Raw genomic sequence first — 17724 nt, forward strand, 5'->3', positions numbered from 1 at the left:
TTGAATATACTACAGTTCGAAACTGTTAAACATCTTTAACTCTGCCCTTAGTTCTACCTACCACAAATGTACCTGCCCCAGGCCTATTTTATTTACCTTGCCGGTTACTGTCCTGATATTCCAAACATCTGAAAACAAACAGCTGGAATTACCCAAATTATCAGATTCTTTCCCACTGCTAGTCCTCTTGAAATATGCAGCTGATATGCCTATATGGGCCAGACACGTAACTGCCATACTTGTACTGGTGTATCATCTTTCGGTGAAGACTTACCTTGGCGGCCTGACTCCGAGGCTGTGCAACTTGTTAGAATATCCTGTGTTCTGTTATTACACCTCTAAAGTATATTCCACACTTCAGCATTTTACCGCAAATCCTTGAGATATCTAAGGTCCGTTGAGTTTCTTCCTTTCGAGTGAGACCCCAATGTTGTATGAAAAGCTGGACTACCCCATTTTTCACATTTGTGAGCCCTGTATTACTGCCTATTGCTCTATATAAAAAAAAACGAAAGGTACCATTTCAAGTTGCAGTTAAATGTGAATGTAATTAATATACAGCATTAAAGAATTGTATATATTTGACATTCTGTTTTTTTTCAGTTGCATTTGAGGACCATTTCGTCAGAACCAACGCTTTTAGATGAACTCTCCAAACTGTCTTCACAATTAGAGACCACGTGGACCCACCTACAGACTCTTTTCAATCAAAGTCTTTGTGTATTAAATTACATGAAAAGTGCTTTGTTATAAAATGCCTTCTATATTTGTTCCCAAGCTACTATCTTGTACATGTCAAGATTTTCAAATGTGTGGGTTGACGCCCATGCCCAACTAGTATATTATTGTTTACAATTAATACTTTGTACATTCATAGCCTTTTGCTGGTATAATATTCTCTGACTTTAAAAAAGTGTACAGTGTGAAGATCTGAAGAGTATGTTTATATCATGCACAAAGCATGAAGCGCATTGCCATGCTTTTCCCAAGAACTGTAAAAATGAATAACAAATTTCTATCAAATCCTTAAAGATGTGTGTGGTTTGTGTGTTTTAACAAAATCATTTTTGCATTTTATGTGCTGATTAAAAATCGATAAATTGCTGTGGATGGGCACAATATTTTGCTTTTTGTATGAAAACCTCTTAACACAGTTTATTTATGGTATGGAAGATAACACAAGCAGGTTAGGTTTAAGAATCAGCCAATATCACTTTCTGCTCAGTCACTTACTCTTATATCATGTCCTGCACATAATAGTGTGTGGGGGGCAGTAGCTTACCTGACTTGGCTGTTCATCTACTTATATTAGAATGTTTAGTGGATACTTAGGAGCAGTTTATAGTCAAAGATACAGCTCAGTTTAAAAAAAAAAGTTTAATATTATTTGGATAGTGAGTGGCAATACGTTTTTATCCTCTCTCTCCTTCAGTAGCACTAGCAGGGGAGGTTTTAAGTGATTTAAAGACGAAAAAAACAATTCGAGAAGCATTTTGAGGGGCAAAAGAATCTTGTCTTACAGTTATAATTTTTTTTACGAGAGCAGAGGCCACCAATGAGCCTGTTGAATCCTTTGTTACAGCCGTAAATGTATCAAAGAACGATTGTGAATTTGAAGATTTTACTTCACAAATTATCAGGGACCAGGTGGTAGCGAGATGTAACTCCGAGTTTACAATAACATATTCTAACTTGCAAAAACCCCACACTAGCTAAAGCCTTGGAAACCGCTCATAGCATGAAAAATTCTGACAACTACAGTGCTTCTAGTCATAATTCGTACTAGAGTGTAGGTAGTTCACTCCATTGCACCACACTGCTCAAGCCAATGGCTACCACATATTTTCACTAAGCCATAGTCCCACGAGCTTTAAATCTGAAAGGCTAATTAAAGCGTGAGTATTGATCAAACAAACCTTCAAGTCCCTTATTTCTTACAATTGTGGATCTTCTTCTCATGTAGATAATTTCCGTAATCATCCTTCAATTATGCCGGTTTGTGGCAGGTAAAGCTAATCTATACCCTTCAGTTAACTTTGTAGAGAGAGAAAAGTCGAAGCATATTGTGTTGTAGCTGTAGACAAAGTACTGTTGGTAACATTGAACAAAAGATGGATGAATTGATCTTAGTCGTTGATGTGGCAAACAGCTGTGCTGTTGAAATGAATAACAGATGCAAAGACCCCCGCAGTGAAGTGCTAGTAGACGGCTAAGCAATTGAATTCCTAGAAGACTATGGTGAAAGAATCACTGCCTTTTCTGTCAAAGTATAAAAGCGTCTAAAAACATAACGTTTACCTTTCTCATGATCTTACAATCGTGGTGTTTGAAGGAATTAAATGTATATGATATGGTTCTTTAGGCGTGATCTCTCTTTAGAGATCACCGCATTAATTGGAAAGTTCATTTGGCCAAGAAGGGACTCTGTGCTTTTTTTGGTGACATGGAGTAGACTTTAAAATGATTCTTAGACTTTCGAGAGAAGGTGCATGTTTCCTTAGTAGAAGATCATATTGTTCAGTCTGGTATGGCAATCTTAAATATGTTTTCCGTGATAACTAGGTAACATCCAGTGCTACAATCATGTTATCTAAATTACAAGTGACCACCTTCTGTGCAGCACACGTTTTGTGATGTACCTCCTAATGTTAATGCACACTCGGAAAAACAGATTGCAGACATGGTAAAACAGGGCATTATTGAGCCTTTTTATGCCACATCCAGGCTTTCTCCACTTGTGGTAGCACGTAAGAAAACTGGTGATCTCTAAGAGTTTTCCCTTTACTCCCATCACATCACTTACTGACTTCCTCCAGTATTGTAACTTTCATAGATTCCCAAAGTTTGTATCATTCCCCGTCGTCTGAATGGGATTCTCGGTAACCAAAATAACAGCGGTAAATACAAAAGAGAAAGAAAAGGGCCTAAGCCTCATGCCCTTTTGTAGCATATCCACTTCTTTTTGCAAAAGAGACCAAAGTAAAGCAACAACCAATCAGATCAGCCTCACCCCATAGAACCCTCATGAGAGAGCCTCAGAGCCTCAGATTTTCTACCACACGTTGTGCTAAGGGAGTCTCCTTTGAGCTCTGCTCACTTCAACTCTAGTTGGCTATTTTTCAGCAGTTTTTTCTTCAGATTTGTTCAGTTTTTCCATCTTGAATGTCTGACAAGGAGAAGAAAGCTCTTTTTAAGGCATGTTCCACCTGTGGGAAGAAGAGATTATATGTGGAGGACAAGCATAATGATTGCATTTATTACCTGTATCCTGATCATAAGGCAGCGAACTGCAAGATCTGCCACATCTTCTCCACAAAGACTCTCCGGGACCATGAGGGTCGTCTCCTCACTTGGCTCCAAAAGCTGAAGTCAAGTAAGGAAACTCTGTCAAGTGACCGTGAAGATTCATCATCTGCAACTTCATCCAGAAGGTCAGTGAAAAGGGGTAGGGCTTCCCCTTCACCATCCACAGGCCGTCCTTCAAAGGCCTCAAAAAAGACCCCCCGTGAGCCTTAGAGCCGGAGTCCAAAGCAAATCTCACCGTGGTGTAAAGGAGAGGGAAGGACTATCTTCAGCTACAGCAGTGGTGGAGTCTGCTAAAGCTTTCAAAAAGCCCTCTTCTCTAACATCTGAGGAGTCTGATAAAAGTTCCAGGTCGTCGACGACGCTACAGAAGACTCCGTCAATGAAGACGACTAAAACATAGGTGAAGAAAGTTCCACCGTCGACGGGCTCGTCGACAGTAGCTTCAAGTCTCCACATTTCGACGTCAGAGTCGACGGGCGCGTCAACGACTATTACGGTGACATCCACGAGAGTGTCGACGAGGGTGTCGACAAAAGCGGCGACAAGAGCAACGACAACGGCGGGAGTGTCGACAACACCCATCTCTTCGTCGACGATTCAAGCATCGACAGTGCTCCCGTCGACCTCGTCGACAATGGTTTCTATTACATCTCCAACACCGACGGTAACGTCGACGACATCTTCGTCGACGGAGAAGATCACTATTTCTTTAAAGAGAATAACGCCGATATGACATCTCCAAGGAGGGTTACCCCCTTGCCTCCCGCGCTGTTGCTTGAAGAAGAAGAAGACTCGGAGGGAGATGAGAATAAGGATTCTGAGGGTGAATACCTTCATGAGCACTCATAACAACAATCCTTTTATCGTCAGGAAGAAGCAGGCCAAGAGATGATTTCAGTTCCTTCTTCCCTCTTGGCAGATCTTAAATGAAAGTTTCAGGATTATAGGAAGAGATTCTCACAGACTCCTCCTCCTCCTCTTGCGTTTTCTGCAGTGCATGATGTGTCTATTCCACCAGCTTCTTCAGTGGTGTCTCCTGGAGCGCCTTCCTGGGTTTTAACTCAGCCACAAGTGTCCAGCCAGGTATATCTCCAGTGGTTCAGGAAGTACAGGACGATTCCTCAGACGAGGATCAAGATGATGGCAACAGACCTGACCAGTGTGTGGAGTGGGATGATCACGTGGTTCCTGACCCAACTTCTCCTTCTCCGGATCCAGTGGATTCTCCCCCGGAGGACATTGGGGGATTTCACAAACTGATGGAAAGAGCCTCTAACAGATTTAAACTTCCTATGCCTTCTGTTCAAACAGAATGCTTCCTCTATGATTCTTAAGGAGCCCTGTAGGAAGATGGTTTGTACCATTCCCATTGTCATTCATGTCTGGGACGAGGGATTGAAAGCAATGAAAAACCATGCGACTGTCATCCATGTATTGCCACGCCTGGAAAAGAAGTACAAGGCCCCTGATGATAGTCCAGCAGCCTTAATAGGTCAGCCAAAGCCGGATTCGGTAATATCGCAGGCGGCTCAAAGAAAGTCACAAAATCTTTCTGCACCCCTGACGACACCTTGACAATGCCGGGAAAAGGTTTTCCTCTATGGCGAGCCTTGTGATTAGGGTGGCTAATGCGTTGGCGAGCCTGGGCAGATATGATCGCCAGATGTAGTGCGACCTCTCACCATATTTGGACCAATTACCTCAGGAATCCAAGGTAAAAGCAAAAAGGATTTTGCAAGAAGGGGAGGCTACATCTGCGGAGGTAATCGACTGCGCTATGGATATTGCCTCGGCAGCTGTCCGCTCGCTGGCAGGCGCAGCGGTTCTTCGTCGCCAAGGCTGGCTCAGGGCAACATGGTTCCGACCGGAGGTCCAAAACAAGATCCTGGACCTTCCATTTGATGGTGAGGCATTATTTGGCAAACATATCGATGATGCCCTCCAGGTCTTAAAAAATGACACGGAAACGGCAAGATCCTACAGTATCGAAATGTTCCTTTCCGTGGAGCCAAAGGAAGGAGTACCACTTCCTACAAGGGATCATATCAACAACAACGATATTCTTCTTATAGTTCAACACCCCAATCTTATTGTCAGTCTTATCACCAAAGGCAAGGACAGACCTCTTCTTTCTCGAGGAATAACTCTAGAGGAAAACAAAATCGCCAGGGACTTGACACCGCCAAGGGGCAATAGCGGACTTCTGGCTCTGCTGCTGTCCCCCCCTCCCCGATAACATCTGTGGGAGGCAGGGTGTCTCGATACCTCCACAACTGGGAACAAATTACATCAGACCGTTGGGTACTCAACATCATCCAGAGTGGCCATACGTTGGAGTTCGTACAATTTCCACCTTCCAAGCCCCCTACCGTCATGCCTTCGAAACATCTGCAGCTTCTCAAGCTTAAAGTTCATCAGATGCTCGTCAAAGGAGCTGTGGAGCCTGTTCCCCTTTCTCAAAAGAGAGAAGCATTCTATTCCAGGTTTTTTCTGGTCAAGAAGACGCTGGAGAAATAGCGCCCCATTTTAGATCTCAGGGAGCTAAACACCTATCTCATTAGTCAATCTTTTCAGATGGTGTTGTTTCAGGATATTTTACTTCTCCTCAACTCGGGGGACTTCATGGCCACTCTCGATCTCGAAGATGTACTTTCCCATTCATCCATCCCACAGGAGGTTTATACGGTTTAAAGTAGCCAAGAGCCACTTTCAGTTCAAAGTTCTTCCTTTTGGACTTCGGTCTGCTCTGAGAATCTTTACCAAGGTGCTGGCACCGGTGGCAGCTTTCCTAAGGAGGCAAAATTTTCAAGTTTTCCCCTACCTGGACTATTGGTTGCTGAAGGCCCTTACCAAGCGTGCAGCGGAGGAAACATTAGAGGCATGTACGAGACTGTTCACCAATCTGTGCCTGACTCTCAACAGGGAGAGGTCCTCTCTCTGACTGTCCACAAAAGCACGATTCCTGGGAGCCATTCTGGATACGTCTCTCGGCAAGGCTTCTCCATCCTTTGAAAGACAGGAGAAGCTGATGTCTATGGCTCATCTGTTGCGAAAAAGAAGGTGTCTTTCAGTACACCATTTACAAGTCCCTTCTAGGAGTGATGTCCTCATGCATTCCTCTAATACCCCACTGCAGGTTACGGATGTGGTCACTTCAGGAGCAGCTCGACATGCAATGGCAGCAAGTTCACGGTTCTTTAGACGACAAGGTGGTGATCACTGGGGCAATGAAAAAAGCAGCCTTGTGGTGAACGACGGAAGAAAATGTATCCCAAGGTCTATCCTTTGTAATAAATCCTGCTCCTCACGTAGTCACTACAGATGCGTCGCTAGAAGGCTGGGGTGCGGTGCTTCAGGACTTGGAAGTAAGGGGCGTTGGTTGCCTCAACACCACCTTCTTCATATCATCCTCCTGGGACTCAGGGCGATTCGTCTGGCGCTGCAAGCTTTCCTCCCGAGGTTGCAGGGATCAGCAGTTCTTGTCCGCACGGACAATACCATAGCAATGCATTACATAAACAAGGAAGGGGGTACCAGATCTCTTCCGTTATCACAGGAGGCCCAGAAGATTTGGGAATGGGCGCTCCTGCACGGGATATCACTGCAGGCGGAACACCTTCCAGGGGTCCAAAACGCAAAGGCGGACATGCTCAGCTGGCTGTCGTCAGTCAGCCGCGAGTTGGAACTGAACCAGTCTATCTTGCAGGAAATATTCCGGGAGTGGGGCAAACCATCAATAGACCTCTTTGCCACCCTGGAGAACAAGAAATGCAAGTTTTATGCTAGCAAGCTTCACAATAGCAGATCTCTAGGGAATGCGCTTTCAATAGCCTGGTCAGGCGCATTCATTTACGCCTTTCCTCCCATTCCATTAATACCGAAGATTTTCAGGAAGATCAAAACGGAACCATGCAAGATGATCCTAATTGTTCCAGCTTTCCCGAGGCAGTTTTGGTTCACAGAGCTTCACCTCCTCTCTCTGGACTTTCCACTTCCTCTACCAATGGTCCCAGATCTTCTCACAATGTCCCAGGGCCAAGTCTGGCATCTGGATCCTCGCTCTGTACATTTATCAGCATGGCTCCTCAGCAGCGAGAGTTTCTTGTTCTCGGAGTCTCAGAAAAGATAAAGGAAGTTCTCTCTCAGCAAGATCTCCTTCAACTAACAAAACGTACCGTTTGAAATGGAAACGATTTTGTATCTGGTGTCAGCAGGAAGACATTGATCCTTTTTCGTCTCAACCTCACCAGGTTCTTCTTTATTTCCTGTCTTGAGCTAAGGCAGGGCTGGCTCACTCATCCATAAAAGTTAATTTGGCGGCAGTGCCTCGCTATAGATGCACTGCACCTGGACCTTCCCTTTGGTCAGCCAGGATTATTAAGCAATTTCTCAAAGGCCTGTTTAGGGTCTTTCCTCCAGTGAGGTCTCCTCCTCCCATGTGGCATTTGAATTTGGTGCTCTCCTAGCTCATGAAACATCCCTTTGAACCGATTCATCGAGCAGATATATAATTCCTCTCGTGGAAGTTGGCTCTCTCTTCGGCAAGAGGAATTGGGCAGCTTCAAGCTCTAACGATCCAAGAACCTTTCCTCCAATTCAAAAGGAATACAGTATTCTAAGGACTAATCCGAAGTTCATACCTAAAGTGCCTTCGGACTTGCATTTAAATGAGCCGGTGATTCTTAAGGCTTTTTTTCCTCAACCTTCTACGCCGGTGGAGAGGGCACTCCATTCTCTAGATGTTGAAAGATGCTTGAAATTCTATCTGGACCGTACTAAAGGCTTTCCAAAATCTTCTCAATTATTCATTGCGTTTAGTGCTCCCCGCAAAGGCTTACCCCTCTCCAAACAGGGGATTGCTTGGTGGGTATCTAGCGCTATACGGTTCTGTCATTCAGCTGCGGGCAAGCCTCGGGAAGGCAGAGTCAGAGCACACTCTACGAGATCCATGGCTTCGTCTACGGCTTTCTTTGCAGGAGTCCAGATTAAAGATATCTGCAGGCTGCAACTTGGAGCAGCGCGCACACCTTCACAAGACATTACTTCCTGGACACCTCGGCACAAGAAGACACGGCTGTGGGCCAGGCATTCCTGAGGAACCTCTTTCATTGAGTGGTGAGCTGTCCCTTTCTTCCCTCCAACTTTCTTTATTGTTATTAGCACATTTTGCTGGATGTTTTAATATTATGGCATTGTGGTTAATGTTTTAGTTGCATGTTAAAAAAAAAAGATATCACAGAATAGAGAAAGAGAGAAGGTAATGTCAATGAAGGGGCAAAATGTGCTTTGGACTTCTAGCTACTCTGATGCAAGCTTCGGGAATCTCTGAAAGTTCCAATACTGGAGGAAGAAAAGAAGTTACTTACCTGTAACTTTGGTGCTCCAGTATTGGTAACTTTCATAGATTCCCAAGCACCCACCCTCCTCCCCTGGGAAAGCTCAGCCCTCAGCAGCTTTTGGTTATACTGTTACCCAACGGCTACCAAAATCTGAGGCTCTGAGGTTCTTTCAGGAGGGTTCTATGGAGTGAGGCTGATCTGATTGGTTGTTGCTTTACTTTGATCTTTTGCAAAAAGAGATGGATATGCTACAAAAGGGAATGAGGCCTAGGCCCTTTTCTTTCTCTGTTGTATTTACTGCTATGTTATTTTGGTTACCGAGACTCCCATTCCGACGACGGGGAATGATACAAGCTTGGGAATCTATGAAAGTTACCAATACTGGAGAACCAAAGTTACAGGTAAGTAACTTGTTTTCTTATCCTTCTTAGTGCCAATATTGTGTGAGAGTAGTCTAAGCTAAGGTGAGGTGCTTTGCAGGCTCTGCCCATTACTACCAGAAGGTGCTATTTGTGGAATAACAAATTAAAGCGCTACAACAGTACAAATATTAGAACCTTTTATCCAGCACTCTCTTAAAAGTAAACCAAAAGACAAATTAGTCACAAGTATGATCACAATGTGGATTTTAGTTGTCCTCACTATTCCCATAGAAGTACAAAGATTCCAAGTTGATCTCTTTTCTCATGAACAGAAATAAATCTTAGGAGTCCAAAAAGTTCATCGATTCCATTGTTGATTTATTGTTTGTGTGATTCAGCAAGCATCAGCCGACACGTGTTTCATCTTGTTCAAAAGACTTTCAATGCACTTCAAAAAATTCCTTGTTTTCTAAGGCATCACTTGCATTTTGGTACAGTAAACTTGAAGCATCAAATTCCATATTAACAAGCCTTTTATGCTATAAAGAACTCAAAGTCGTCGGTCCTACAGTATAGTAAATCTTGTTATTTAGGCCATTCAACGCGTGGTATTGAGCCAATACACACACACACACAGGCATAGGCACCGTGCCGAAAAAGGGTCCTTGATAAGCCTCCTCTTCGACAGGAGCTTGTGCGTTCATACCACGACGCAAATCTAACGGTCATGCATTAAAGGTTCTAATATCTGGAAGCTCTGTTACATGTTGCCGAGAGAGCTTCTTCCTATATATCACTAAATAGTGCTTAAACCTAGTTCAAGGCACTGTAATGCTTTCATGATTAATAAAGGCACTTACTGATTTTGTTGTATGCCATTTCGGTTGGCAGTAGCAACAATTTTCTGAAGGATATTTTCTGAAATATTAAAACAGGTTACCAATGCTGTTGGTTTCCCAAAATATATTTCTTTCAATGGCAAAATTCAAAACATAATCAAAATGTCAAAAAGGTCCTAGAAGTACTACTTGAAAAAGGAGAAATGTATGTCTAGGGAAAAAGAAATGTAGTACCTGGGTCAAGCCTAGAGAGGGGTTGGTGGACCTTATTGTTAAGGCTCAACCTCCTAATGAAAAAGAACAATTATGGTCTTTCCTAGTCATGTGTGAATTTCATGTGAATATATGCCATGGTAAACTGCAGTGTCCCCAGACACATAGAGGGCTATCTACACTGTAGCTCTGGAGAGGTGTAGATCCCTGGGGATATGGGAGGGCGCATGTCCCCCACATTACATTAAATTAGCCCCGGGGAGGTAGCAGTCCCCTGGGCTCTGTGTGGTGGGCTGGAGCCTCCCCCCCCGCATCTCTTGAATTTGTGCCCCGGGGAGGTGGCAGTCCCTGGGGCTGCGGGGGGTGCTTTGCCCCATGCATTACATTAAATTAGGGTTGCGGGGTCCTGCATCTATTATAATGATTACCCCCCGGGACCTGGCCCACCTGGGGGCTTAAAGAAAACGAAGCCCGGGCTTTGTTTTTGAAAAATAATTCCGCTGGATTCACGGATCCAACGTGATTCCCAGCGAATTGTTTTTGTGTGTGCTTTTCTGGCCCTTGGGGATGCCTATGGGACCCCCTGAGCAGGCCTAGGGGGTCAGGGTGTTTCTACCGTGCCCCCTTTCCTTAATTCGTAACTTTTTTTAAAAACCTTTTTCCTTGTTACTCTGCTCAACCAAATCACAAGATGACTGCCAACACTTCCTGGTTTAAAGTGTTGGTAGCCAATCAGATCTCAGGCTTGAGATCGGGAGGGTTTGTGGATCCTCCGTGGCCATATTTGTATATCAGAGAAATATTTATATTTCTCAGGAACTACTGAACGCATTTACACCATTTAACAAAAGAAGTGCACTCTGGACCAAGAGCTACCTTTCTGCCAAATTTAGTGTAAATCCGTTCAGCAGTTCGGAGTGTATCCGCGTCATAAGTTTCCTATGGAAATGGATTTAAAGCGTTTGGCACCCCCCCCCTTTTTTTCTCGGCCCTCGCTTCACGGATCACCCCGATATTTTTAACACAGCAGCTAAACTGAGTGTGCCATTAGTATGAAAATTTTGCAAAATCTGTCAAACTGTGCTAAAGATATTGGCAAAAGAAAAAACTCTTTTTGAATAGAAACAAGGTCCTAACCATAACTACCTACAGGCGACCGCCAGTAGGAGATATATATATTTATATTTTTCCTCTAATGCCCATGGAGGAGGAAGGCTGCACTCAGCTGCAGGCATATTTTATCAAATGTATTCAGCCAGAACGTGACAACAAGGAGTGACGCCTCCCAACGCGTTTCGGCAAATCCTTACTCATGGGGTATGGCTGGCAAACCGTTAATCACAAGACTGTTTCCTTTTAAATATGCCGAAGGCACTTGTGATAGGCCAACCACTCAGACTCAAAAATGATAATAGGCCAACCACTCTGACTCAAAAATGATGCATTGTGGTAAATGTTCACAATCTCAAAATCAATATATCTGCAAATGGACATCCGAGAGAGAGATATATATATATTTGCAGACTTTCTCCAAAAGCAACTGTTAGACAAATGATGCTGGCAGATATTTCCAAGGTTCAGGGCCCTATATGTTAATATACCTGAATCATTTATGCAAGAAGACTGTGTCTTGAATCATACCCAACCCTTGAGTTTTAATAAGTGCAGGCTGTTTTGGTGTGACAAAAAATTCTATACACCTTGACTTCGAGAGGAAATGTTGTGCTGGAGCTCAAACATATAATTTTTTCAGGCTTTTGCCTAAGTCATGATGTATAAAGATAGGGTGATTAAATCAGGCCCTTAACTGTGTTCTGTTTCCATGTGTCTGGTAGATGCCTCCAAGCAACAGTTGTTGTTTATCCCAGGTTAAAGCAGGGTGTGAATCTACACATTGAAGTGAATGTGTACTGTGCACCTCCTTAAGACAAGTATGTAGTAGCTGTAGCCTTACTTACTCCACGTTTACATAGACTATGCGCCTCATCGTACTACACATCCATTGTCTGAGCCCATTCTTACACCAGACTTCAAGTTAAAGTAGCTTTATGCTGCATTGAAACCAGCACAGCGAGAAACATCCCACACAGCAGACCCGACTCAAGGCTTCCCTGACCCAACTACCTAGCCAAGAATGCATTTATTTGGTGGGTGTCACCCCCTCAAAAAAAGATGTGCCCCTTGAGATAACCCCAAGTTTAGCTAGGTTTGTGTTCTCTCTCACTGGCCCTGTCCCCCCATCTTTTGAACACAGAGATGGACCGATTTCCCTGGGATATCAAACCTCTGAAACCAGACGTATGGCTGATAGGATTGTGTAGGTGAGCTATCATAGAGCAATCAAACCTGCGTGTAGGAGGGGCTGGGCGGTGCTCTGTTTAGTGAATGGGGCAGTCCCCACCCTATAACCAGCAGTAGAAGTCAGGTTTTGCAGAGAATGCATGCCCTTTCAAGGTCTCGTGTCAGGGGTGCTTAAAGGAGCGCAGAGCTAAGTAGGGGACTCTGCAAATCTTGATCTTTAACTCTTAGAAAACTCTAGAGAGTAGCTCAAGTCAAGAGTGGGTAAGAAAGACCTACTCTTCTTTCATTTGAAAGAGAGTACCAGCCCTTCTCAGCTCCGCTGAAATACAAATAATGGGAGAGAGAGAACTGGCTCACAGGTACTCACCACTCCCCATTTATAGCTGTATTTTAGTACCGAACAGATGCACGCTCCGTTCTGCTGTTACAGCCCATCCTCCTCCATACCTCAGTGCTAAGCTGGAGACCCAGTATTATCATCATATCATCTTCTAAAGCGAGCAGCTACCCAAAGAGGATTTACCAGTGCTGAGCAAAGGTATGGATGCCCAGATTGTGCGCTTAAAACAGCCAGGTCTTCATATCTTTACGAAACACATGTAGTGAATTGCAGTTTCTCAGAGGCTCTGGGAAGGAGTTCAACAGTTTCGGGCCCTGGAATGTGAGCGAGCACAGGCCAAACAAATCTGAGGTATTGTACATAAGTCCTGGTTAAGTGATCTCAATGTATGTGTGTGCTGGTAAGGCATCACTAGTTCCTGACTATATTTTGGATCTGAAAGAGACCGTTCTAGATTCCTTACCTTAGAATTACCCCCAGGCGTCTGAATGGAGCCATAGAATGTTTTCCTAGCGGTACTCCTGCGTGTCGGTAGGTGGCATCAGTTGACTCCACGTCCGTTGTGGTCGCTGGGACGAAGTCGCTGTGTGTACTTTGATGCTGCCCCTGCACTCTGACGTCAGTTCTTTCTTTTTTCTCACTAGCCTAGCGCAGATCTGGAGAGAGCTACTTCTTTAGTTACTTTTTGACTAGACTTTTTTTGACATTGTCGACTTCTTTTCGAGCCTTCGACTCCTGGTGTGCGAGGGATGTCCCATTGTCTGCCCGGCTTCAAGCCTAGAGAGGCCTGCCTTTGGTGTCTGGAGTGCGACCTTGACCCTGAGACGTGCTCTGACAGCCGGGCTATGAATCCTAAGTCTTTGCAGGAGCGGTCCCGAAAACTCTTGGATGCCCGGCGGTAGGCTCCACTGTTAAAATCTGGATTGTGGCGTAAACATTATCGGCGCCATCTTGTCCTTTTCAGATCCATACGTGCGCGTAAGCAGCAACCATTTTGATTGCCATGGCCTCTCTGCCCAATCCCGATAGCCAGCGTCTCTCTCTCCCTCACTCCCCAGCCTCGCAAGCATCCCCGACAAGCCCCCGGTCTCTCCTGCTTGGGTCATAAACGCACCTCCAGCGCGACCCTGCCTCCGAGCCACATCCCGTGCCGAAACCCCCACACTCTTTCATCTCATCCATAAAACGGGTCCTTTGATAACCTCTTCCTCCTTGCCCGATTGTCCGGCCCGACCCCAGGCCATCACTTAGCCCAACAGATGCGGTTTATTGTCCCTACTGTAGGACCTCGCCTCACATCAAAGGAGCGGGGATTAATCGATGCTCTCACACCCCTAGATCCGATCGATCGCCCGCATTCCTGTTCCCAGCGGAATATCCAGCTGCGCGATAGCCATCATGCTGAGAATGGGGTGGGGACTCCTACTGTAGATATGTGTGGGAACGGGCCTGAACCGGGGATTCCAAAGACGCCTTTTTCCATACTTCAAAGCATTTCCAAGAATGTGTTGCATGTAATAAAGTAATAAACCAGTGTATAAGAGGCCAGGCCTCAGAGATGTCGAGAGAGCACCTCGAGAAGATACCCTGTTGTCTGATTTGACGTGTTCTGTTTCCGTCGGAAATAAACTCCTGTTTCCTGCCTTCCAGTCTCCAGCGCCTGCCTCTTTATTTGGTAATCGTGAGTTGGGTGAGAAGCGGCTAACGCCGGGCAAACCTAGAAAAGGGGTAAAACGACCTGATCTGCCTGAACCCTTTTTCATCAATTGGCGTCCCAAACGTGGGGCCCATCAGCGACACGTGGATCCAGTGGGAGAGGTCCCGACGATGGAGTGAACGACTGCAACGATCGGGAAGTGCACCTGCCCGATAGACCCTCGTCTGGCAGCCGATCATCCGAACTTCACTGGTTCCGAGCAGACCTCTCTCGAGTGATCTACGGTCCTGTCTGGGAACCATCAGGAGTGCCACAGCAATTACGGAGAATAGAGGACGATCGGGCGCTGGAAGCGGAAGACGAGAAACTATCCTTACGGTCCGGGTAAGGTCGTGTAACACGACAAACTGGGAAATATTTGATTGTTTGATTGGAAAATACTAGTATTACTCTCCGAATTGTTGGTTCTCTTGGAGATTCTCTGTCTGCAAACTGAGAGGGATAGAAGTATTCTCTCTTCCTTTGCAGGTAGTGAAGGGTAGGTAACGCAGGCTTTTGCCCCCGTTGTAATCCATCGTGCCTATCTTTATCCCCCACTGATTGATTGTTTGCCCGAACATTGTTTGTTCGAGGATTGTTTTCTCGAGAATTCCCGGTCTACAAACGGGGAAGGATAAAAGTATTCTGTCCTCCTTTGCAGATAGTGAAGAATAGGTAACGCAGGCTTTTGCCCCCATTGTAACCCGTCGTGCCTATTTCTTTCTCGCCACTGATTGTTTGATTGAACGGACATTAATTGTTCGATATTGGTTCTCTCTTTGGGTATTCCCTATTTGCGAATACTGCAGAATAGAAATATTCTGTCCAGTCTTCACAAAGTAGTGAAGGATAGGTAGTGCAGACTTTTGTCCCCGTTGTAACCCGTCATGCCTATCTTCTCCCCATTGGTCAGTAGTTGGTTCAGCCCGGACCGCTTATTAGAGGTGGATCATCCGGCTCCTCTGGAGGGCACCCCTAATAAGGATATGTTTTTAAAATATGGACTAGTCGCCGTAGCTTATAGTAAGTTATGGAATGAATATACTAAAAAGGATCAGGAAAGTCAGTGGCCACTGATAGGATCCTTCGATGACACAAAAATAAGCGTGCTGGAAACAGCCCTTTGTAACAATAAAACCACGCCCACTATGCTTGATAGTTTCGGCATGTGGCGCAAAGAAGCAGAGCAACGAAAGAAAAGAGAAGAAGCGAGAATAGGAAAAGAGTTACGAAAGGCAGCCCACCTGGCCACTAAGAAACTAGAAGAAGAGATAAAAGAAAGGGAGGAAGCCAGACAAAAACAGGAATCTGAGTCGACAGGCCAGTGTCCTGTTAGGACCCCCTCTACGCTCTACCCTGATCTGATCTCCAAACAACGGGCGAACGATGAGCTGCTGCTAGGTCCTCCGATCATCTATATGCCCCCCCCATATGCCCCCTCCCAACCCCTAGTACAGCACTTGCCAGCTCCGAGTGCAAATGAGAATAACCTTGAAGCTAGTGCCCCAGCCCTCACGGCCTCCGCTCCGGCCGCATTAGTAACAACATCAGATGAACCCGAGACTAACAAGCAGCCACCGGCTAGACCGAATAGATTGAGCAAAGATGAACGGGAGGGAATTGACAAGATAGTAAAGGCACTGGTAGACCGGAAGGAGAGTGAAGAATACACGATGGATATGCACAATTCACATGCCGGTAGCCACAGACGGCATTTCATTTTACGGTTTAGTTACCACACTCTGAACGCATATGAGGATAGGTATCAGAATCGGGGTCCTGCTAAACTGACAGCGTTATATAGAAAAGTCGATATTGGAGACGAGGCCGAGCGTGACGCGGCGGACCTCTTCATGCAAACGCTTGAGGTTTTCCGCCACCTCACGGAACAAAAACCGGAAGTTAAGATTACAGTTCCCGAAACGACTGGGTCCTCATCAGAAGTAGGCAACACTATGATGCCTATCAGAGAAGCCGCCCCCTACTGGGTTCCCCCACGAGGTCAGGGAACGAACGACGATATCAACCATGCAGATGCAAAGGGGAGGGTCGTGTACAACTGGGTTTATCAACCATGGGATCGGCAAGATATTTTAACTTTTAGGCAAACCCTACCCGATTTAAGAAAGAACCCGACAGCATTTTATACCGAACTAGGTACAGCCTTGGGCTCAACCATAATGACTCTAGCGGACATTGACTTGTTTTTCGGGTTATGTCTGCCGGCTGACGTGTGGAAGCAAATCCGGAAAACCGACCACACAGATCTGTTCGGACATACCTGGAATCAACTCAGTGAACTAGATAGGCAACGGGAACCCGGAAAGAAACCTGTAAAAGACATACTGGAACTCCCGGACAAAATAGTTCAGAAGCTAAAGACATTGATCCCAGAGAAGAAGGTAGACTGGTCGGTAGTCACGGCTTGCCGTCAGAAACCCCAGGAAGACGTATCAGAATACTTCTCCCGATTTGAGCCAGTGTTCTTCGACTACAGTGGCCAAGACATGACCACTGCAACCGGACAACACCTATTCGTGCAAAACTACGTAAAGGGGCTATCGCAACGGGTCTCCCAAAAGTTACAGACGAGCGAGAGTAGTTGGGGGGCCTCCAAACCTGCAGCTATCCTTCAGATGGCTCAGTAGTACGAACACCAAAAGAACGAGAACGAGAGGGCGACTGAGAAAAAGAAAAAGGACTTGAAAGAACGAGTGATGATTGCTCAATTGCAGGGAGTGACGACAGGAAGGGAACGGTATAGAGGAAACTACCAACCGAACGCCCCTAGAAATTTACCCCCTAGAGACCGCACACCCACACCCGGCGCTCCACGAACAGACCTCGATGAGAACCAGTGTGCGTTTTGCAAAGGATTTGGCCATTGGAAGTCTCAATGCCCGGTCCTCCTGGAAATGATTAAAAATAAAGAGACAAGGGACATGGCAAATGGCCCCAGGACTAGAGGGCAGGGACGAGGGCACACCCACGACACCAACAATGACAGACCTGGCAGACCGAACACATTTGACCGCCCCCGACAGAATCAGTGCCAAAGGTCTGACTGCGACAACGCTCACGACTTTGCATAGGACTGCCAAGGGCAAGGAAGGGATCCAGTCGAGCTCTATGTTGACCAGCAAGGTCCTTACGTCACTGCTAAGGTCCTAGGTACGAAGTCTCCATTTCTGGTAGAGACTGGCGCGACACGTAGTGCGTTATCTAAATGACTGATTCCAAGGGCACCCTTGTCTGGCTCACACATAACATCAATAGGCTTTGATGGAACGCCCTCCACTAACACTTTATCCGCACCGGTTTCCTTCGA

General features: G+C 45.6%; 1 protein-coding gene across 1 annotated transcript in view; it reads left to right on the plus strand.

Moving 5' to 3' along the window:
* Positions 1-1116, plus strand: part of WDR36 (WD repeat domain 36) — a 433115-nt gene extending 431999 nt beyond the window's left edge. The window contains exon 23 of the mRNA XM_078675494.1: positions 604-1116. Within this exon, the coding sequence (XP_078531620.1) occupies positions 604-753 (150 nt within the window). The 3' untranslated portion in view covers positions 754-1116. The remainder of the gene's footprint in view (positions 1-603) is intronic.
* The last annotated feature ends 16608 nt before the right edge of the window (positions 1117-17724 follow it).

Source organism: Lissotriton helveticus, chromosome 2_1 (genome assembly GCF_964261635.1).
Source record: "Lissotriton helveticus chromosome 2_1, aLisHel1.1, whole genome shotgun sequence".
Lineage (NCBI taxonomy): Eukaryota > Metazoa > Chordata > Amphibia > Caudata > Salamandridae > Lissotriton > Lissotriton helveticus.